General features: G+C 42.6%; 2 protein-coding genes across 2 annotated transcripts; both read left to right on the top strand.

Annotated features, from left to right (window-relative positions):
* The first annotated feature begins 2,409 nt into the window (after positions 1-2,409).
* Positions 2,410-15,686, top strand: oga (O-GlcNAcase). The gene is made up of 18 exons (XM_056435364.1): positions 2,410-3,606; positions 4,200-4,251; positions 4,361-4,458; positions 4,607-4,737; positions 4,891-5,062; positions 5,158-5,256; positions 5,348-5,632; positions 5,748-5,906; positions 6,061-6,251; positions 6,500-6,748; positions 6,861-7,064; positions 7,482-7,656; positions 10,511-10,596; positions 11,636-11,740; positions 12,101-12,192; positions 12,286-12,478; positions 12,568-12,727; positions 13,187-15,686. The coding sequence occupies exons 1-18, from the start codon at positions 3,441-3,443 to the stop codon at positions 13,321-13,323; spliced, it is 2,754 nt and encodes a 917-aa protein (XP_056291339.1). The 5' UTR covers positions 2,410-3,440; the 3' UTR covers positions 13,324-15,686.
* A 772-nt stretch (positions 15,687-16,458) lies between these two features.
* On the top strand, positions 16,459-18,710 carry npm3 (nucleophosmin/nucleoplasmin, 3). The gene is made up of 5 exons (XM_056435543.1): positions 16,459-16,619; positions 16,777-16,862; positions 17,016-17,135; positions 17,216-17,309; positions 17,974-18,710. The coding sequence occupies exons 1-5, from the start codon at positions 16,547-16,549 to the stop codon at positions 18,078-18,080; spliced, it is 480 nt and encodes a 159-aa protein (XP_056291518.1). The 5' UTR covers positions 16,459-16,546; the 3' UTR covers positions 18,081-18,710.
* Positions 18,711-23,914: the final 5,204 nt, after the last annotated feature.

The raw sequence follows: 23,914 nt of genomic DNA, 5'->3' as shown, positions 1-23,914 counted from the left end.
CTGAACGCGGCTCAGACGTACACACGGGTGGATCCACTCCTTTTTCAAAATAATATATTTTTCCGACTGATTAAAAAAAAAAATGTACAACTTTTTTTTATTCACTTTTTTTCCGCGGCCCGGGGGTTGGGGACCCCTGACTTAAATGATCATATAGAGATATGCACACAAACCTAATTGTTCATTGGTATGTGAAACACTAAGAAGGCTTTGCGGGTGTAAATGTCATGCTACATCTTTAGCATTGTCACTAGTCGTATGAAATGGCTCAACCACACGAAAGCATTTCCTGATTTTCCTGCTGTCCTTGTCCCTTTTTATTGTAATACATTGCTCACTTTGTTTTCTTTACCTTTTCAGATTCAAGTAGAGAGTACGAACCATTGCCTGTGAAAGGCAAGTTTCATGCACTAGACTTCGACACTTTATTGAAGCAGGCCAAGCAGAATCAGAAGAGGTAACAGGAGGCCTGCAGCAGGAAGCAGCTGACACTTACCTCAGAGCCAATGGTTGGCTTCTCACCTGCAACACTGTTTTTACATTTTGGTTGTTGCATTATTTTTATTTTGTTTTTATGTTTGTGCAAGCTAACACCTTCTATTGAAGTGAAGATTTGTAATGAAAGTAGGAAAAGAAAAAAAATGGGAAAAGTGAAATGAATTCTTTTTTTAGTTATTTAAATGTATAATCAAATTTCATTTGTATGGAGAGAATCATTTTTAAAAGGGGAAAGGTAAGTGGGATAGAGCTCCCTAATGACTGGGAGGTTGTGATGCATTGAATGTACTACAAACCTAAATAAAACAAGAACATGATGTGCACCGTGTGTCTTTTCATTCGAACTCAAGTGTCTGCATTGTCTTTGTTATTGGTTACAGCTTGAGAAAACAAAGGTCGACTGTCAGATAGGCCTTTTTCACATGTCCAAAGAGAACTAAATGCATAAATAACTGAATGGGAAAATGTGTTTGATGCTTTGTTTTCATGGACATTTTTTTTAACGCGAATGTTAATGACTGCAGAAAAGGCACAGGTGAAACGAATTATGTTAACTATTGGCTCAGATCCCAGTGAGCCAGCATGCAAAATACCAGGCACTGAAACTGCACGTTTTTCACACCTGTGATGTGCTATTAAAACGGGTTTAATGGGCTCAAAATCACGTGATGACACGCCCGGTACATGGCTATTTGACTGGTTATTAACAAGTGAAAATGTCTGCTGTGAAAAAGTAATTAAGGACAAACCCTCCATAGACGCGAACTTCAGTTTACATGAACCACTGCTCGGTCACGTGCTGTATTGCAATGTCTGGGTTATAAAACCAATATATAAGAAGGAAAGATCCTAGAGATTAAGAACAAAGCGTGGGTATTGCTGATGGGCTACGCAGGCCCGGTACACAAGCGCACAGCGCCTCCCCTTTTGGAGGTGGTGATGTAGCTCGCATGCGCTCCTTATAAGCAGAGCTGCCAACTTTTCAAAAAACCTTGGAGTGAGATTTTGTCGGGGGTGACAACAAGTTTGCCGCGCACTCAGCCACACACGTTGGTGGCTATATCAGGTAATTTGAATTAATGTGGCGTTGTACCCATGTTGTACCCTGCATTCTGGCCTGGCAAAGGTCTTTTACGAGACATCTTTGCTACCTTAAAGAATTAAAATGTTTTTTAATAACTACTCATTTACAAAAACATGCCTAATTCTATTGCACAAATGTACTGTCTTTATGTTAAATTATTTATAATACATCTTACTTGTTCAAAGTGTTTGGAAATTTTTTGAGAGGGTCCTTTTCCTAGGCCTGTAAATAAAGTGATAAATGCTATGTGGGCAGCCTTAACAAACAATGCTATGATGTTTTGAGCATGCAGTATACCAAGAGGTTAACAAGGTGCTCTCCTGCTGCTTGTTATGACAGCTGAGTTTACATCACCACACAAAATCACACGCACAAACAACACATTATTTCAAGATTTAAAGTTTAAGAGAGTGAGAACTTAATTGAACCACATGTCATTAACAGGGCTCTTACGTTTTGAAGACAGGCAAGAGTGACATATCTATCCAGGATGCTTTATTTTCATTGGTTGCTGGATTAAATCTTACCCAGATAGGTTTTTTTCTGATTGGCTATTGTGTAGCCCATTTCTTCTTTTTGATTGGCTGATAAGTGGCTCCTCACAGCAGAACTCCAGGGGAGCGCTTGATTCCTCCACGGTGAGGGCAGCGCGGCCAGCTCATGTCTGCGTGCTGCGGCACATTAAAACATTAAATAGCCGAGAGTTTTTTCAGCGTGAGAAATACGATGTGTGGCGGGAGTGCGTGACGTAAGACCGAATGCGTGAGTGTCACGCTCAATGCGTGACACTTGAGAGCCCTGCATTAACACATCGTAGTCTCTGCTCGTTGTGTCTGTTTGAACATCTTCTTCTGTTGCTGACTCCGGGACTCTTTGGGGTAAATAGGATGTCTATGCAGCGAATAGGTTTATAGATGCGCTCCTTAGCGCCATCTATCGTCGCGGAGTTTGAAAAGAAACCAACGCGCCTCGGCCCAAAATCAGAATTTATTTTGCCGTGAGAAATTGGTTGTGTGGCGTGAGAGCGTGTGAAAACATGCAAAAGCGTGTGTCACACGGCGAAACCGTGAGAGTTGGCAGCTCTGTTATAAGGAATGTCAAGCTATTGGAGAGCTGGTGAGATGTTAAACTCCATCACCGAGAAGAGCCAGTCAATAGGCGTTAGTGCAGCTTCACCTTCACGTTTAGGAATGATGCAACCATTAAGAACTACTTAACAACTTCACGAGAGTACCACTGACCACGGAGACGAGAGGTCGAGTACTATTCATAGTTTTAACTATGTATCGTGTTTAAGTCCTTTCTGTTAAGTAAAGGTGCGGATGCCGTCATTTGCATAAAGTCTTCAGTTGGTCGTTAGTGGGAATTGTATCGTGAAAAAAACAAATAGTTGAATTGGTAACTCGCGTGTAGTACGAGATAACATGTCGTCGATCGCGGTGCCATTGTGACATCTACGCTGTTTTGTCACGCAGATCTAGTTTTGACTGGTTTAACCCAGTCCTCTGCGCATGCGCACTCGGTGTAAACAGGAAGAACCGACCGAAAGCCAGGACAAATCTCCCATAAACAGAAGGAAATTGTCGGTCAAAAACCAGCGACCGTCTTGTTTTTCGCCTTTATATTAACCGATATAGACGTTGTCCTCCACCACCGGATGCTAGTTAGATAACATCTTGTGGAAGCATTTTGATAGTCTTGTTTATGCTGCAGTCCTGCTAACGTGAACGGTGTTTGCTTGGCGAATCTTTCTGCTAAACTAACGTTATATATATATATATATATATATATATACGAAATCACTCGGTGCTCCGTTGATTTGTCTGAAGTCGGTGCCTCCTCTGAGGGAAATATTACAATGGTTAAAAAAGATAAGGCGCTGGAGACTCCTCAAGTGGACGCTGAGCTGAGCCCCAGCCCAGTCTCCGGAGAGGCTTGTGAGGAGGCCTCTGTCACAGTAGAAGAGTCCGACATTGGAGTCGAGCTGACGGGCAACAAGAAGTTCATCTGCGGGGTCGTGGAAGGTAACATTCAATATCAGCTCAAACAATCAAACTATACATTTGATCCAGTCGTGATCTGCATACAATCATAAGTATGACATCCAAATCCTGCAGAAGTCCTGTTTCCTGGGTGGAGAAGATTGTAAAATCAGTTGTGCACAATTGGAATAACACTAGGATTAATATAACATCTTAATTGTCTCAAGATAAATGTTTAAACTTAAAATTATGTTATACTAGTTGATCAAAATAGTTCTGATTCTGTGATGACGAATGACAGATGGTTGAATTTTATAAATAAGGTATCAAGTTATTTACATGTGATCATTCTCAAATTAAATGAGTAGTTATGGGATTCATATGATCGTTATGTCAAGAACATATAGCAAACATTGTCAGGTTGCAGCTCAATTAAGGTGGACAATAATTAGTTTGTCATATTATAGATTTAATATTTGATGTTATTTGGCCTCCGTTCAAAATTAATAAGGCACATTCCGACAGTAATGCAATTGTAATTTGAAGAAGAAAAGCTAAATATGCACAAAAGTTGTAAGAAAATGAATCAGTACTGCAGACTTCATGTAAACTGAATGTATTGTTTGCCAATGCAGGCTTTTATGGTCGACCATGGACATTGGAACAGAGGATAGAGTTGTTCAGAAGGTATGAATTGTGTGAATTATTTAAGCAGTCACATCATCAAACACAAATAATATTACTGCCAGATGATTTGAATTGTTATACTGAGTTTGTACAACATTGCTTTTCACAGGCAGCAGAAATGGGGACTGAGCACATACCTTTATGCACCCAAAGATGACTGCAAACACCGAATGTTCTGGAGAGAGCTGTACTCTGTGGAAGAAGCAGGTGACTATTCACAACTGATCTTAGGGAAAGGAAAACGAGTAATGCCTGGTTTTAAACACGAGTGAAATTAAGAAAACAGCTATCATCCGAAGTGTTGTAAAAGCACAATCATGCATTCAGTTAAAGGTTCCTCCCATCTGTTTCCTAGACCAACTCATGACTTTAATTGGGGCTGCCAAGGAGTATGGGACAGAGTTCATCTACGCCATTTCCCCTGGACTGGACATCACCTTCTCTAATCAGAAAGAGGTTTCTGCACTCAAGAGGAAACTCGATCAGGTATTGCAACATTGTGTATGACCGTAGTGTATATATAATGTGTTTAAAGTCTTTACATCTTAATACCATCAAATGTTCCCACATCTTTCCCGCTGCAGCATTATTTTAAAATTGTAATGGATATATTTTCAAATCCCTTTCTGTCCCCCACAGGTTTCTCACTTTGGCTGCAAGTCATTTGCCTTACTTTTTGACGATATTGAACACAACATGTGCTCTGCTGACAAAGAGGTGTTCAGTTCATTTGCACACGCTCAGGTTTCCCTTACCAACGAAATTTACCAGTACCTGGGAGAGCCTGAAACCTTCCTCTTCTGTCCCACAGGTACATCAGTTCTACATCCGAATATGCACATTTTCCACAATTGTTTCATCTACTTATATTTTCTTTATTTGTTTGTTTGTTGCCTTGTAATACAGAGTACTGTGGGACCTTCTGCTACCCAAATGTAGCTCAGTCCCCCTACCTCCATACAGTAGGAGAGAAGCTACTGCTTGGCATTGAAGTGCTGTGGACCGGTGAGTCTTACAGTTTCCTGTCAATTGCTGTCAAATACATGGCATAGTTGTAGATAAAACAATCACCTGAGATATGTTTTCGTCCCGGCAGGCCCCAAGGTGGTGTCCAAAGACATCTCAGTCGAGTCAATTGAGGAGGTGTCAAAAATAATCCGAAGAGCCCCTGTGATCTGGGACAACATTCACGCCAATGACTATGACCAGAAGAGGCTGTTCTTGGGTCCATACAAGGGCCGCTCCACAGAGCTCATCCCCAGGCTGAAGGGAGTCCTCACGAACCCAAACTGCGAGTTTGAGTCCAACTTTGTAGCGATCCACACTCTGGCCACCTGGTACAAGTCTAATATGAATGGGGTGCGAAAGGATGTGGTCATGAGTAAGTGTGATCCTAAGTGGTAATGTTCTGATACGGTTGATGAGGTGCTACCATGATGCAGGTTGGTCATTAATGCTGTTGATTGTGTTTGATTATCCATCTTGCTCTTCACCAGCGGACGGGGAGGACAGCACAGTGTCCATCCAGATCAAGTTGGAGAATGAAGGCAGTGATGAAGAACTGGAGACCGACATGCTCTACAGCCCACAGCTAGCTCTAAAACTGGCTCTCACAGAATGGCTTGGGGATTTTATTGAGCCTCATCAATACAACAGTGAGAGCAGTCGCAGTATCATAACGTATCTCTATGCTGATGTGTTTCTAGCGGTGATACTTGGAGTACATTCAAAGTGTTGTCATTGATGGCCTGAAGTGATGGTTTTGTGACTGAAGAACAGGACGCAGTGAAGCTTAACTCTGTCTTTCAGGCCGACAGGTGTCTCGGAGTGGTGCCCAGAGCACTGCCATCGACGTGTCTTCCATGGCTGCTCCGTCGCTCTGCTCTTCTGCAACAGACACAGCTGTGTACCAGCAGCCCATCATGTCTGCAGCCATGCCGCCGCTCTGCCTGGATCCACTCTCACACACCTTGGCCAAACGACCTCTGGAGGAAGAGGAGGTGAGGCTCATTGTTACTATGAGACAAAGAAGTATGACTTGAATGAGAATTTAAGGTTCCTTCTAGAAATCGAGCGCTGCTTTGGTGTCATTTGTACAGTTAAGAATTGCTGAACAAGCTTCTTTCTGATAAGATTCTTGGCCTCTTATGTGGTTTGTCGTACATTACAGAAAATTTTCTTTCTTGAACATGTGTGTATTCGAGACAAGAACATTTGTATATAGTGCGTCTGTATTGCTCCTGTGCAGGTGGAGGCAGAGAAGAAGGACTCCGATGAGGAGCCCATGGAGATGGTGGTTGAGAAGCTGGATGAGCCAGAGCCAGAAGCAGAAGCTGACCCAGAGGAGAAGCAGGTTGGTCCTGTTTTAGCTGAGGACCTGAAGCCCATGGATACTGACAAGGAGAGTCAGACGGAGCCAAAGTCCCCCGAGGAGTCTATCCAGGAGGACCTTGGGAGTGATATTGCCCCGATGCAGACAGATGATCAGATCAAGCAGGTGCAACAAACATTCGCGACTTTCCCTTTTTCCTTTTTATATCTGCAATTGAAGAAAAAAAACAATTAGAATTCTCCACAAAGTCAAACTGATTCCTGGTTTGTTTTCTCAGGACTTGTTCATGCATGGGCTCAATGAGACGTGCCTGTTCACAGCGGAGCCCCTCACACTCGAGGACCTGAGCTTGCTGGCAGAGCTTTTCTACCTGCCTTATGAACACGGGCCCAAGGCCATGCAGATGTTAAAGGAGTTCAACTGGCTCAGAGCCAACAGCAGCGTCGTCAGTGTCAACTGCAAGAGAAAGGAAACTGAAAAGGTGGGTTGATACCTTGAATTAAAACACACTGTTGGAGGAAAGAGGTGTATCTGGGGAAACTAGTTAAATATTAACTGGACTTGGTTGTCCTGTGTTGGTTGTTGAAAACAAAATGGTGGATGTGTACTACCCATAATGCCCATTGGGTGGTGTGGTTATGATGGAAGTGCACCATGGAGCATTGTTTTCTGTGATTGTGTAACTAGAGCATAACTTATTAAACCAACTGCCTTTTTCTCAAAGACATATATATATATATTATAGAGACAAACCCTTGAATAAAACACAACCATTGTTAATGTTTATAATGAAACTCATTGCTTCTCTTCAAAATGTCTGTTGTACAAACTGGTCTTTTCCTAACGAAATGGTTTAGGCTTGTCCTTTCATTATTTGTGTTGACTGTGTTGCATGCAGGTAGCAGAATGGCAATTAAGGGCAGAGAAGTTTGAGGAGATGTGCGGCTCCGTCATCCAGATGTTCAGACGGCTGTCCAATTCTGCCAACCGCACCATCCTGTATGACCTCTACTCTTACATCTGGGACATCAAGAGCATCATGTCTATGATCAAGTCTTTTGTCCAGTGGCTAGGTATGTATGAAGGCAACCCTAAGGAACCTAATCGTACAGCAATACAGTAGCATGGCAATAGTCTGCTCAAGTCTGGTAATCCTGACTTGTTATTCTCAGACACACACTTACACACAAATAGTTACCTCACCTGTTAAAGTAAAAACAGATAATGTAAAAAAGCACTATAGTGGTTCACTGCATGGATTATGTCATAGTCCAGTGCTATGTAGTTGAACGAGGAAAATTTATAATTATTTCACACATCGTCTGCTTACTAATCTAAGACTTAGAGAAATGTGGCTCCTCGAGATATTAGCCACCACCTTTAGACGGGCTTGTACCCCCAGTTTTAATTTATGGCAGTTCAATATAGATCCGCTATGCACCGATCAGGCGAGTTGCATCAGCTCTCAATAGTTATGTTTCTGTTAATTTGTCTTGTTTTCTCTTCATTTTTTTCTGACTGAATGCCGCTTGCACTGCTAGCATCCTCTTCATTTAATCCATATCAAGCTGCCCCATTTTGGTGATCTCTAAACTCGGGTCTCTGTGGCACACGTCCCAGCAGGGTCACTGCTGCTTGCTGTGTATCCAGTAACATCACTGATGCATTCCCACACACACACACACACACACACACCTGCTTCCATCTCTCTGTCTGTGGGGATGGGAGCGAGGGGGAAGTCCCCCCCCCCCTCCATACCCTAGCGCGCACGCGAGCTTGGAGAGCAAGCTGACTGACTATGGAAAGCCATTCTGGTGCATAAACTCAAGAGTCAGAAATAACTCAAAATGAGGCTGTCGGTGGATTTTAAACCTCTGAATTGTTTGCTCAATCTGTATCAGTGTGTGATCCACCACATGCATAGTCTCTCCCGTCACCTCACTTTCTTTCAGGTGGTCCATTGTGATGCAGTTTGAGTGACATTCAGCCTTGTTATAACATCTCCATCTTTTTTGGAGTCTTTTTTTGAATTAGTCTGAAGCACCAGCATGGCCTGTAGTGTACCCCCTGTAACCCAGTTTCATTCACAGGTTTCTGTCCTACATGGTAACGCTGAGGACTCTAGCCTACAGTACACAGCAGGCAGCAGACCCACACTGGCACAACCACATCAAAAACCCACCGTACTGGCTCAATGCATCAGTAAATGATGGCAACCATCGAGGAAATCAAGTACCCCCCAAATCTAGTTATCTTTGAGTATTCCTTGTATTAACTGCAGTGTCATTATCAGCCTGTTGACTTCTGTTGTTGGTGTTATCAGGTTTTTACATCAGCCCCCACGTTTCACCCCAAGAGAAGCTGTGCAACCGGCACTTAGTCGCAACCTCCCTGGCTATTGTACTGAGAACACTTACTAATAACTATTTTCTACTGTTTTGTACAGATGGAAGAATCCACAGTACAAGTCTCTACTGCTATTGGAGCAACAGTGACCCATGAATGCACAGTGCAAGCGTCGTGACCTTTTTTGTTTTTAGTATTCATTTATTACTAGATTTATAAATGTAAACTATTTATTTGGAGGAAAAGAAGCAGCCCTCACATTTTGCGGTGCAGCGATTTAGCTTTTGAATTCTAAGTGTTAACTCCCAAATTTCTCTCTTTGACAGCATCTCTCTGACTTGTGTTTTTGTTTCTGTCAGTCGGCCGATAGAACTGGCTCAAACCAGCCTGATGCACCTACTTTAGGGAATTTACACTTTGCCTTGAACTTGAACCACAGCAAATGATCTTCATCCCACTCGGGATGTTTCTGATTGGAGGGTGTGCTCAGACACACAGACACACACACACCAAACGTTGTGTGTTTTCTTCACAGCTGTGATTGTGTTGAATGGATCGTTGAGGTGCAAAGTTATTCACCAAGAGATCATTCTTTTGTCCGTTTGGTGGTTTTTCATTTGTTGAAGCAAGGTCAGCGTTCCTCCCGTGGGTGCATCTGCGTGCTGTGTTGTGTCAGTTCATCAGAGGGATTGTTTTAGGGGCGGGGGGTGTTATGTAAAGCACTATTAGGTGTTTTTACTGCGCGCTGCATTTGTCTGGTCACATGACGGGGGCTTGTGGTCAACCAGGGTTAGACTTGGTTAGCAGGAACACTAATGTGTGCTGACTCTTAAGACCCTGTGAGCTTTAGATGTATACTTTTGGTGTGCTTTAACCATGCGGTGTATTTCATCTCTGGTCTGGCTGAGTGGGGATTGTAATGGAAAGCTGAGAGGTCTTTAACTCGGGGAATGTTCATGCCACCCATCGCCCTGTCATCCTGGTTTGATGACTCGTACTCCCCAGTCATGTGACGAGGCAGATAAGATGAGAATGTGACTTCACACGAGGTGCTAAGACGAGTGGGGTGACGGCAGCTGAAGCTTACCTTTTGTAGTTTCTGTTCCGATGATCAGTGAAATATTGATGACGTCTGTCAGTTTTTCCAAAGAGTATAGCCCTCACTGAAACGCCAAAGGGTAGAACTGTTCTTATTCCAGTTCTCTCACCAGTTCTAGAGCATGCGTTCCTCTGCATGCAGTAACTTATTTCTGAAGACCTGCACACCAATTAGTGCGGAGCAGTTTGACATCGTTGTATTGACACAGACAATTTAAGGAGCATTTATATCTTGGACCTGATTTCTTCTGGCAAACACGTAAGCTTTAGTTGCTTGAGCCTCATTTAAGATATTTCCTCCGAGTATAGTTTATCACAAATGAGGTCCTTTTTTTACGTTTTAATGAGTAAAATAAAAGTAATTAATTAATATGGATTATGTAAGTAGATACATATGACCCCCTTCCTCCCCATTTCCCCACTTCATCTGCCAGAGAGCCCTATCCTGTGGTAACAATGTCCGCTTGGCTCTGCTCCTAACAGGGTGTCGTAGTCAGTCCTCAGCACAGTTCCTTAGAGAAGACCAAGAACCCTTGGCCTTTAGGGGAGGTCTAGCAGGAGAGTTCCAGGTATATAATGCACCGAATTTACAGCAGTCTTATGGAAAAAAAGAGTGTTGTGAGCAAAGACGACAATGATGATATGTGTGTGGGGCTTTGGTCTGTCGAAGGTGAGCTGATTGAAATAGGTCGGGTTTCATAACAACCGGGTCCCCTTCACTCCAGAGAAGTTTAAATCCTTCAATTATTTGGGGAAAGTGTCAGGCTGTGGGAGGGTGACCTGCGACCCAGCCTGACAGAGGGAGGTTACAGCCAATGCCTGACAAGGCATTTTCTGATTGATTCATTTTAATTTCTTTCAGCAACTGCCCAAGGAGATGCTGCTTTCCCCAAGCGAACGCAGCGCAAGCGAGCATGGCTAGGTTTATATTTTCATGACATCTCATTTCTTTGCAGGAAAGCACAGTGTCCAAATTACCAACACAACCCTTTGCCAGCGCACGCACAAGCATTGCAGCGCCCGCGAGAACGCAAGCATGTTTGCAATGGGAAAACTCCATGATCAAACTCACCCATCCAGGCGTAAGAAGCATCTCCATCTGTGGAGAGGAGTAGGACTCAGAATGGCAACTGACATGCCATTGAATACGTTAGCTTATTTTTGATTTGCCTCATTGTTTTTTTTCCTGGAGTTCTCTCTGCCTCTGCGCCAGCGCCCTTATTTTTCTCAACAGGAGGGTCCCGCGCAGCGAAATATTGCGATGTCTTACAAAAGGGAAAGGAGCATCTCCTTCAGCCAGTAAAACCTTAGTCAGACCAAAATACCACCCTTGTTTTTAATATTTGAAAAGCAAAAGTGTGCGCTTGCTGTGCTATGTTCCGTGAGCAGCATTTAGACAGATGTGATGGTTGCTCTTGTTGTCCACTGTCAGTTCAACAAGGAACATCAGTTTAAATCTGTCGGATCGGCATTATCTTTTTGACCATATTTGCCGTTGCAAAGCACTTTGCTTTCTTCTGTCGTTCCTTTTGGTTTGATAGTGGCACAACAATGCATCACACCACCTGGTCTCAGTACAACTGAACCTGTTCCTTTTGATACCCACAGAGATTGTTGCCAATAGATGGGGCAAACGATCTTTTCTTCCAACCGCCACCTTCAATGCCAACCTCCAAAATCTATTCCATAAGGCCGTACTTTCCCAAAGATGAGGTAGGATGTTTCGTCAGGCCCTTGTGCCCCGTATTGTTACCAGCACCAAAGTGTTCCGCCTTGAACATCAACAGTTACTAAGTGTTAATAATTTCTTAATTAAAATGTAATAAGTGTATTTTTGCAGCTATTGTATTGGCCAGTTGCTCGTATCCCCAGCAGACTTGGCCTAGTTTGAGCTGTGAATGCTTTGCTCTCACGGCGGCACAAAGCGGCGCTAATGTGCTGCTTGGAAAGGCGGCTACAGATTGTGAATTTCCACAAGCCCATTTCTCTGTCATCATCTGGGCTTAGCTTTGGCGCGTGTATCTAGCGTCCTAATTGGTCAAGTTACAGCTGCACCTGTCTTCTTTCTTTCAGCCTGCGATTTATCAAATATGTAAAGAGATGTACAGTGAAGGAATGGAGGATATCCTGGTCTCCGATGAGGATCCTGATCTCATAGGAGACAGGTAACGACACGGAGACATCTAAAGCGCGGTCTGCAGGTCGCCCCCGCAGTGCAACGCAACACAGCTGACCACTTCCTCCCTGTGTGTGCACAGGTTGGTCGGCGGCCTCCTGACGCTGAGTTCAGACTACGGGTTTGTGCTCGAGGACGACGAAGGGATCTGCGGTTACGCTCTCGGTACTGTGGACGTCCAGCCCTTCGTCAACACGTGCAAGTTGAACTGGATTCCCTTCATGCAGGAGAAGTACCTCAAACCCGACTGTGAGAAGGACCTCACGGACGCTGAAGTAGGATCTTAATCCATCTCTTTCCCATCATGATGTCGTTCTTCGTTGGATTGTTCAGTTTGACTTCACCGTCTCTGTCGTCCCTGTAGAAAATGATGTTGAGTTTCCACGAAGAGGAGGAGGGTCTTCCTGACTCCTTCCTCTCCAACTTCCCCTCGCTCATCAAAGTTGACATTCATGCCAAGGTCACTGACCCCAGTGTGGCCAAAAGCATGATGGGATGTCTTCTCTCGTCTCTTAAGGCCAACGGTAGGTGGCAGCCGGTTTCTGTGACGACGTCCATGTTTGTTGTTGCTACTTGATCTAACGACAAAATGAACATATTGTATTAGTGTTGTTGGAAAAAGGATGTCAGGACATTTAATATTTAATTAGATGAAGATGTTAATCCATAAATAGATTGAAACAGTTTGGACTTTTTCTCAGTTTGATACAGTTTAAAACGAGCAGACTCACTGATCTTGTCTTGATGTAATGTGAAAATTAATTTTAATTCGACTAGTTTATCCATTAAATTAGCTTTAAGACACAAATGATTAAAGCACAGACTGAAATAGTCTTCCTGCGACAGAGGTCTTGAACTTAATTAACTTAATTAATTACTGATCAGGGTCATAATAGAAGATCATAATCGGTTTATTTGGCAATACTAAATGTGGGAGAAATGATTTGTGTCATTGACTTTGCTCTTTCCTGTTTTTCCTCCAGGATCCCTCGGTGCGTTCTGTCAGGTTCGTGAGACTGATAAGAGAATGTTGGACTTTTATAGTAAACTGGGATGTTTTGAAGTGGCCAAAATGGAGGGCTTTCCCAAAGACGTCCTCATTATGGGACGAAGCCTATGAAGAAACATCCGGCTTCAGTAAGAGACAGAGGGACAGCAAGTCAACGTGGCTGAAACATGTTTGCTACCTTCATGAGAAAAACTTCCATGATGATTTTATACTGCATTACCATCTGGGCAAGCCCCGGGGAACCTCTTTTTAGGATTTGTGTACAGAAGCACAGCAGTCGCACACAGATTCCCTGCGCTGCCATTTAGATGTTATGGCTCTGTTGGATTCAGCAGATTCAAAGCTAAAAGGCCGACGAGTGATTTGTACTCTGTTGATTTGAGCCAACATGGAAGAGTGGCACTCCAGCAATGGTTGTTGGTTTCCCACGACTCGTATACCTCCAGGAGACAGGAAGTGAAAACTCCATACGCCTTTTCTGATTTAATCCAGTAGTCATTACATGGATATTGCCCACATGCCCTAATGCAAAGTGTCTGTATCTAAAAGAGACAGAGGTGTGAAATAGGATGTCCTGTATCTCAGGCGATGTCTTACTACCCCTACATCTGGCTTTCCCAGCTTTGGCAGAGAGAAATAACGCAGCTGTGGACATAAGTAGGACACCTTTATAGAGGATGTGAGGTGCTATAGGAGAGTTTATCTTTCATCATCACATCATGGGTTTTCCAGTTGCTCCACAGTAGACTTGGAGAAAGAAGCCTTTTAAGTGGCTTGTTTCTATCAAACACTGAGCCTGCACACATGAAGGTGGACCGTTTGAAAAGAGTTGAAACACTCAGTAACAGATTGTTAAAGAGCAGGAAGGGGGAAGCATATTTTTAAAATTGTTAAATACTCAACCAGGAAATCCTCTGAATTAGTGTTAAAGTAATGGTCGACATTTGGAAAGCAATAGAAACACTTTCACAAGTTTACAAACCAAAGCTTTGCTTGTGGACTTATTTCCCTTTTTGAGCTATTGCCTTTTTGGTTCATTGCCTTTCGGATTTTAAGTTTATTTGGCAGACCCTCGTGTCTTTTTTGTTTTTAAAGGCTTTCTTTGAGGTATCGGTCAGATATAACCAGAGTACGGTCATTTTGGGACGTTGACCTTGCTGCTCAAATTCCAGAGATGTGGCCCGACATGGACAGTCACATGTTCTGCCCGATCCCAAACATCTGGTGAAGCTAAGCTAACTGACAGGGACTTCCCTATTGGAGAGAATCCAGACCATCTAGTTTAATTATGTCAAATTCATTTAAGTAAGAACTTAAAGTTTACACCCTTTTATAATAATGAACTCAAATCAACATGTTCTCATAGCAGAACCCGTGGGACCAAATGCTTGATTTTCTGATCTGTTATTAAGAAGAAAAACGTAATCCTTCGGAATGCATTAATTATAATTAGTGAGACTTCTAAAGACTTAAAAGCATTAACCTTCCCACTGTCACTAAGCTTTTCTTACTAATTCCAAACCTGACTTGTTAAAGCAGCAAGTGATCGAGATATGTGCTTTGCAAAAAATATATTTATATATTTTTGCTTTCTATTGGTAATATAAAATGATTAGTTTACGTCTATCGGCTTGCATCCCTCCCTGCATCGTGTCAACACGGCATCGTCTCAAATGAAAGTCTTCCTCGCGGAGCCTCGGCGAGCGCTCTCCGTATGCGCCCAGCGAAGTGACTCTCAGTTGGGCGGTCTCGTTGTGGGGGCTTGGAGCAGAAATCCTCGACTTTTTCCGATCTGTCCATATGATGTTTTATATTCTGATGCAGTTCCCATTTGTTTTTGTAAATCTTATGTAGTTGATTAAAGAGAAGCACTTTGACTCTGTGTAGGCGTGTCCTGTTCCTTACATGAGGATCATCAGCTGCTTCTCAGTAGCTGTCTGCCAATCTGATGTTTTGATACTGTGTACATTCATAGTGTGCATGAGGTGTATTGGATTTGCCGTGACGGTCATTAGAACAACCTCATCTTATGCTACATTGAGGAAGAAGCATGCCACTCGCCTCTATGAGCATGATACTGTAGCTCAGACAGTCAATCATAAAGTGTTATTATTTTGTATATCATTGTTGAAAGTGCTGGTCTAGTTAAAATGTCTTGTCCAGCTATCCAAGTTGCTTTGTTGCAGCAAGGCGTGAAACACACCCACCGGTCTGCTGTCCGTCTGCTGACATAACGGCAGAGTTTTCATTCTTGTTTTAAAATGTTCATGTTGCAGTTGGTCGATGCTCAAGCTTTCTTATCTGCCAACATTGCTTGACAGAAAATGCTCTGGGATTGAGGGGAAGGGCTCCAATTGTACATTTTGATGACCTGAGTTTAGGGTTGGGAGGAGGGGAGGGGTCATATAAGTGACACTTTACCAATGTAAAATTTGTATGTAAAATACATAAGATTAAAAACTAATAAACCATGATGACTTCCTTTGTGTTCTTTGTTAGCCTTTCTGGGCTGGGCGTTGTCTCCGGTCTCCTTTTTGACAAATAAAGGGGCCGCTATGTCTGCACACACAGGATTGCCGCTGTTGGCAAGAAGAGATCCTGGCTTCAAAATGTCCACGCTTGGATTTGTGGAGTTTTAAACTTCCCTTTCTAGTTGTAATATTCCTGAAACAAGCCACGAACTTATGGGAAATCATATCTATGCGTAAGTTGGCATGAGTTCCTGGGCAAAATACATATGAATACACCCAGAGCTGTCATGCAGTAGATTGCTGGAGATCTTGGCACACAGCTCTTTATTTCCCTGGAACTTTAACCTGCTGGAAATTCACTTTGGTCACTGCCTTGTGTATATATTTAGTTTTCTCTGTATATTTAGTATTGTGTTTTGTGTTATATTTGTATCTTTTATTAATTCTCTTATGTGTACCCGCTGCTGTGATCCTGAAATGTTCCTACTCTGGGACTAATAAAGGAATATCTAATCTAATGTTAATTCAATTAAATGTCAAAGTTGCTTGTGTTAAAAACACAGATTCGTTGTCACTTTGATAGCCACACGCCATTAGAATATGCATTTAACGTAGCGGAACCATATATCGTTTGTACTTATTAATGTACTTGTTTATCTAGTTGTATTGTTGTTATAATATAATGGTCTCATACATCATGATCTGTCTGGAGGGAAGAAGACAAAACGTTTCCGAACCACAGGCGCACAGTGATGACGCGCCAGGCATGCTCCTATAGTCTGCGACGCGCGTGTTATTTTTCGCGGAGGATTCATTTGGCGAGAAAGTGTGAACAGCAAAGCCACAATTTGTGCTTCGTCAAAATGTCTCACAGCCACGATGACTGCTCGGACCACGAACACTCCGGCCAGTCGAAGTTGGAGAGCTTCCTGTTCAGTGAGTCGCGTTTATTCCAGTTTATCGGCGCTGTCGGCGCACACGCGGGTTTCTTCCGGGACGTTCCCACCGCGCAGCGCCTGCGTTCAGACTTCTGGGTTTCAGCCAGCGCACCAACTGTTTAAAATACTTCCTGGTTTTGATGTTTTTCTTCCAGGCTGCGAGCTGTCCTCTAAAGTCCCCTTCTACACGTTCCAAGGAGACGAAGATGAGGACCTGGAGCAGTTCCTTGAACTCAGGACAGTATGTACAGTTTCAGTTTGAGTCAGACGGCTCCACGCAGGCTTCACCGGGACGCGCGCGGCCACGGCGGTGTCTCCTCAGACTCAAACATGCTTTGCTCTGACTGCCAGCAGCTCGTTCAAATGAGCTGAACATCGTGTTTCATTGTGACAGGTTTGTCTGGGCGAGGGGGCCAAGGAGGAGAGCAATGTGGTGGAGGTCACGGCCATGAACCACCTGGGAAAGACCAACTCGGTGCCCATCGCCAACCTGCACCTCAGCTGCCTGCCCATGGTACCGCACACACCTCTAACCCAGGTGCATGCCGGGTCCACGGTCGAGGTGTGTCTCAACGTGTCCCTTCTGTCTCTCAGGTCAGTCTGGGAGACTTTGAGCTGAAGGCCCCAGTGACCATCCGGCTGAAGGCGGGAACGGGACCAGTGACGGTCAGCGGGTTGCACCTCATCGGTAACTCGTCTATTTTAACCTCCCCGTACTTTCGTTGATGGCTCACTGAGAATATCATAAAAAGCAGAATGTAATAAGTCAGACATTTTCCATTCTACTTTTTCAAGTAAGTAATTATTAATTATGTCAGCACACAAACGGGCACTGTTTGCAAAAAAAGTGATCCTTGGTTCAAAATGTTGTTTAGAATAGTTTCTCTCCATTTTGTCTTTAAATTGACTACAAGACGAGTGTTACCACCTGGCTCACGGCTGGGAACAAAAAGGGAGCCACATATTGATCTTCCAAATGAAACCTATTTATTGTAGCAACATAACCAAACACTACAAGAAACACATGACGAGGCTGGTGCAGCAGGCCTGCTGGGAGAGACCCCTTTTATGCCCTTTCGTAGCTCCTCCCACCAGGAAGCCCTTTCAGGCCGGGTGCGGCAGCGGGGGAGGGTCGTCACACAAGTTACATGTCTCTTTTGACACGTAACATGTTTTTCAATAGAGTTTTTTAATTTTAGATTATAACTTATTTTGTAGAATCTGTGCTGATGCCGCCGGTCGGCCTCCTCGCTGTGTGCAGCTGCATATCACATCTTCTGACATCAAAATGAAATGTATAATGCTGGGAGTCAATGTTAATACTGTGATTTAACTTTGCCCTCGTTGTGCAGTCTCACAGGTTGAAGAGCCCGACCTGTCGGATGATGATGAGGATGCCGATGATGAGGAAGAGATCAGCCCCATCAAACCAGCGAAGAAGAAGCAGCAGCAGCAGTAGTAGTAGTAGGCGGAGAGGTCACAGAGTCTTTTGAAACGACCTCACTCACTGATGTGTTTTTAAGAACTAACCCTTTTTTTGTACAGGACTGACACATTTTTCAAAGCTCCTCCCACACAGTCATGTGACTGCTTAGTGTGGTGGAAGCCGAGCACGCTGTTGGAGGAAGTGACATCAGAATCTTGCCTCTTTTCCACCCGTCAGTTTCTCACTGATCTCTTAGTGTCAGCAGTGAATTTAACTGATATTACTTATAAAACTGTTTTTGCTATTACATGCTACCCGGTGTTTTAGACTGTATGTGATAGTCACCACTGACATGGAGTTGTTGCACCAGTTGTGGAATGTGTTTTGCAACCAGTGGATTCTGGTATTGTTTATAGGTGATGTTCTTGTAAAAGCAAAATCATTTGTGTGTGTGTGCGCAAATAAGTGTTTCCAGACTGATTCCAACTGAAGTCAGATGACTTGCATATATCCAATTGTTTGTTTCCCAAAAGATTGTTCTATATGATATGGCCTTCATAAATGTGAATATTTTGTACTGTAGTGAATGCATCAAGCAAACATTGTTTTCATTTATCTCACATTTGAAATCACAAATAAAAGTTTTTTTGCCTATTACATTAAGATTATACAGCTTTTATTTAAGCACCGTAAGAATGTTTTTATTTAGGCATTGTGATTGAGTCATGATACATTTTGTAATGCCATCTTTTTATTTTAAGACCCTGAAACATGTTTTCAATTCCAATGTTGAGCAAGTTAACAATATGGTAGAATAAACATAATCTACGGGAATTAACAGATTTTCTCTGAAGATTGCATTCTTGTACGTTATGTTGCTCATTTAAAACATTGGTTTTCAGGGTCTTTCAAGTTCAAGATAAACTAGACATGAGTGAAGACATATTTTCTCAGAAACTTGCTGTTTAAATTATTGAAGTAAATATCGTGATATCAGTTGAAGCTTCATGAAGGCCGATTCGGTTGCCTCTGGTTACTAAGACGACGACGTACTGTACACACGTCCTCGTGCACACATGATCTACACAGGTCGGCTGTAAACAACATCCCTGTGGATTGTAACTGGAACGGCTGACGGACTCATCAGGATCCTGACTGGACGAGACACACTGCACTTCATCTTAGAGCTCCTGAACTCTGATTGGATACAAACATAGAGCTAATTAATTACAAGGACAGATCTTCATCACGTATACACCCCATTTGAGAGTGTTTCTGACCTGTACTTTGCTGTCTAATAAACGGTTTATCTGGACAATAACTCAACTGCGAAAAAAGCCAATAAACTGAAGTCCAGTCCAAAGTTGTGTCCATCGGTCAGCTGCTGGAAAATAACGTCTGTGGGAAGAGTAAACGGGCTGCAGGCACCAGGAAGATGAAACGGGGAAGAGATGGGAGAAGCACCGTTACACCCAACACAACGCTATGGATACATTACAGTCCTCTTAAAAACATTCAGCCAGAATGGAAGAAGCGTTCAGATACTTCACTGAAGTAATGGTTTTAATATCGCAACTATAACTTGCATTAAATCAAAAGTTTAGTTTAATTAAGTTTTGAGGTTGTGCTATTTTAAACTTCTTTATATTCTGTTGGGCATTTAAAGCTACAGTAACGCATCCTATCCGATCACAAGATGTTTTTAGGGTCACTGTCAGTGAGATCCAGACATTTCTGAAAAGTATACTTCATAAGCTCAGCTTTGTGACGCAGCTTTTTGCAGCTGATCCAAGAAGCTGTTTAAAGAGATTACTCAGCGTAGGAAGAAGGAGAATGATCTCAACCCATAAATAAATACTTCATCTTTCAGTTTATCACAAACCTTCATACACAACACAAATGGAGATACGTGCTTTTCACTGGAAAGGAAGGATATGTGTAAAGAACCTGCTAACTACAGCTGCAGACATTACATAAAAAGCATCGTATATTAACCTTTGAGATCTGTAGATATCGTTGGTTTAGACTCAAGCAAAGCCCAAGTACCTCAAACTTGTAGAAGAGTGAGAGGTTGAGGGAGAGACTGCTGAACAAGACACACTGCTGAGCACCAGATGTCCGTGAGACACGTTTTCTCCCAACACGTAAGTCATGCCAGGTGCTGCCATGGTAACATGAGAAAGGACCACCTGTGCGATGCCCTTGATGGCAGCTTTCTATTAACAAGGAGAGGCGGCTGAGGGGGAGGCACAAAAACAAGTCGGGTTGGGATGCTTTGATGATTTAGCATCGTCACAGCGTCGTACCCGCGCTCTTGCCCATGAGTGTCCCATGTGGTTGTCACGTTTTGTAAGTGATGCCATCCCTCTCTCTTTCTCACTCTCTCTCTCTCTCTCTCAAAGGGACAGTTAGCATATCAATGTGTAACAATGCACCAACTATTTAATGTCACCTTGACTTGAAGCAGCTGCTGCTGCTTCTTATTTTCTGACTCATAAACCACATCCAGCTCCACGTGCGCTGAGTGGGTGTTTTGTGAACCCGTACACCACTTTTATGAGATATAAGGGTTTTATGGTCCAGTGTCTGTGTGATGCGTGACGTCCTCAACCTTCCATGTAGAGGTTGGAGAGGCGTCCAGTGCGGTTAACGTCCATTTCATGTTGAAATAAATGTGACTGAAAATGAAGCATCACTCAATGCAAAATCAAATGTCTTGCTAAAAGAGCCCCCCCCCCCCCACACACAACATATCATATTTCAATATGATATGTTGCTGCTTTCACATTTGTGTGAAAGCAGCAGTTCTGGCTTTCCCGTGACTCTTTGGCTTTCTCTTTTTGTATAGATGCACTATAAACATACACGTTGTGCATACATCTTTATCTCTGTAACATGTTTAATGTTCTACCATATGTTTATGTTATTTAAAAAATGTTATTGAATTATATTCTGCATTGGAACGTTCTATTTTTCTGTCCATAACAGCGAAGACATGAGCAAATGTCTCAATTCTCCAAACAGCTTGTGACGTATAATTAGTTAACCATCAACCATATGGTGACAATGAAATGTTCACCACAGCATTTTATTGAGTGCAGAAAAATAAGAATATATATATATATATATAAAATAAATAATATTTATACATTTTATATCTAAACATATATAAAATAAAAAAAGATCTATATATATATATAAATATATATCTGGGATGGGAAATAAGATGGCCTCATTAACTTAATGAGCTAAAAGAATTCAGCATCAGCCATATTTATGAGCCAATTTCTAGCAAAGATGAAGTTGTGCTCTCACTGTACTTCATTAGTAATCCATGCACTGTATGATGATCTCTAATACTTTCACAGATCAGTAGTTCTGAGCCTTGTCTTGAATTACAGAGAAGCCGTTGGCATGTGACGAGAAATAAGATGACTTTACTTTGTGGTTGGTGTCGTTGACAAAGACACTCAAGACTGGCTCACCCACAACACCTGAAGAACAGCATTATTAAAAACACACAACAATGCATTGTTGATTGTAATTATGTCACTGCCGAGCTTCAAGTCAGCCTCGTCATCTAGAGCAGGTAATCTGTCAATGTGAAACGAGTTCAGGTTTATCGAGGCCATGCATGCACTGAGAACGAGGTCAAACAATGGATAGGCCTATGATTATTGCACGTTTTCAGTAATGTAGCCTATTGTGTGCGGCCTGTACAAATCAATGCAAACATTAGCATACAATAACAAATTGGATGTCCGTTTGCTGGTAACTAATTTAAAACCTGTAGTTTAATGCATCAACATCTGTCGGATGCAGACTTTCAGCTTTGTCTGCAACCACAACATTTTTTTGTTACGTATGTTATTTAATAATTTATATTAGTTTATAATCACCTGGTATTGTGCATGCAAGGCTCACTCTTCTGGGAAACTTGAATAGAACAACGCCATGATTGATTTCATTACTTACACATGTGCTTTTCCTACTGTGGCAAGTCAAAATGGCTGCTGTCAAAAGGCCTGCTATTTTATTATTGAAGCAATTTTAAATCTGAAAACATCAGTTATCAGCACATTGAGTATGTCAGACAAACATAGATAAACAGACTATTACCACCTGTGCGACAGCCACTTCCTCAAGATAGGAAAGCGATTTAGAGCTGGTGCGAGTGGCACAAATCCATACGGCGCATGCGCACGCATGATTCCCCACAGGACGACACGCCCATCTGAAGCCCACGTGGTCTCAGCGGGTTACGACGTTGTGTTGTTGGCTGCGCTGATACTGAAGAGAGCCATACTGCCGACCACAACGAGGAGGTCCCGAAGGAATTTACATAGACCTACTTCAAATTAAAACTCAAATTATATTTGTGTTCCAGTAAATGAAGATGTTCTTGGAAAGTCCAGTTATTCCAAACATGGCATTAAAACGTAAAGACATAATGGCGCTCTGTTGAAGCGGCTCCCGTTTTCTGACGACATCCACCGTCTGTTCACTTTCTGTCCGCCTTATCCGCCCAAATGTTGCGTGGCAGACGACTGAGGAAAGAGCCGCGGGACGAAGAGGCGGGAACACATACCTGCTCCACTTTAAAAAAAAGTGTGAGAAAATCTGAGAAAAGATACAGATGTTAAAGGTAAAAGAAAAACGCCTAGCTGAAACCACTTCCTGTTTGACAGCTCGTCATCGTGATGTCATCAGGTGCAGGCAGGAAAGACCTCCACCCAGAGCACGCACGCACGTACACACACATGCACACACGCACCATACAAATGAATCCCTCAATTAAAAACTGCATGTATATATCGAATGAACAAAAGTAAATAACTTAAGGCATGATGTGGGGTACAATAACTACTAGGCTTTTAGAAAAAAAATTATAATACAAGGAATAATCAGATTATTATAATTACAAGTGCAGTATTTGAGTAAATATATTGTATTAGTTTCCACCTCTAATAATAGCGTGTGTCACTACATTGTGGCCAAAGTTACGATAGCAACAACTGAAGCGTGCAGCTGTATTCTCACTCAATAATACAGCTGTTCTCCACAGAGGGCCTCTGAAATGCAGGCCTGCCATATTCATATACACACCAGTTTACCTGCACACACCTTTCCTGTCTTTGCTTGTTTCCCTAATAAACATTGTTTTATTGTTGAATAAAGATGACAGGAGACCGGTTATGTTACCATGATTTCCACTGGCAAAAATAGATCGGTAGATGAAAGAAAATTGGCCACAGATCCTTCTCTTTGATGTTTTCGCCACCGTGTGTGTGTGTGTGTGTGTGTGTGTGTGTGTGCACTCCTTAATTAGAGTTTTGGCACTGATTTCAAAGACCTTATCAGATGAAGGTTAGCGTTCTGCATGTTTGATGAATAGCCACTCTGAATGCATTATGCTGTTTATGTCACAGTCAGTGTTACTGGGAGGACTGCGAAGAATCTGTGTGTGTCAAGACTAATAGCAATAATGGCCACTCATGTGTTCCAAATACGACATCCATCTGTGCCGATGTACTGGGGCTGTATGTCAATGATATTCATCAGAGGCCGGAGTTACCGAGGGAAGCTCCACCCTCAGCTGCTTTGTATCAACAGCGATGTTCAGCACATTCCAGGAGGTATTCAGTGATGAGGTGATTTATTACATTCAATTTATTTTTGTGAGTTGGAGAACTTCTTCATTTTAAATGACTACTTTAACCACACCTATATTGGTGATATTGACCATGTTTGATTGTTCAATATCGATGCTGCTGGGCAAGAAACTGTGTGGAGTAAGAGAGAGAGAGAGAGCCCACTGTAACTCCAATAGGGGATCTAGACACGGACTAAAGCACACAAACAACAGC

This window comes from Pseudoliparis swirei, chromosome 17, assembly GCF_029220125.1.
Source record: "Pseudoliparis swirei isolate HS2019 ecotype Mariana Trench chromosome 17, NWPU_hadal_v1, whole genome shotgun sequence".
NCBI classification, from domain to species: Eukaryota; Metazoa; Chordata; class Actinopteri; order Perciformes; family Liparidae; genus Pseudoliparis; species Pseudoliparis swirei.
This window is presented reverse-complemented; position numbering and strand designations above follow the sequence as displayed.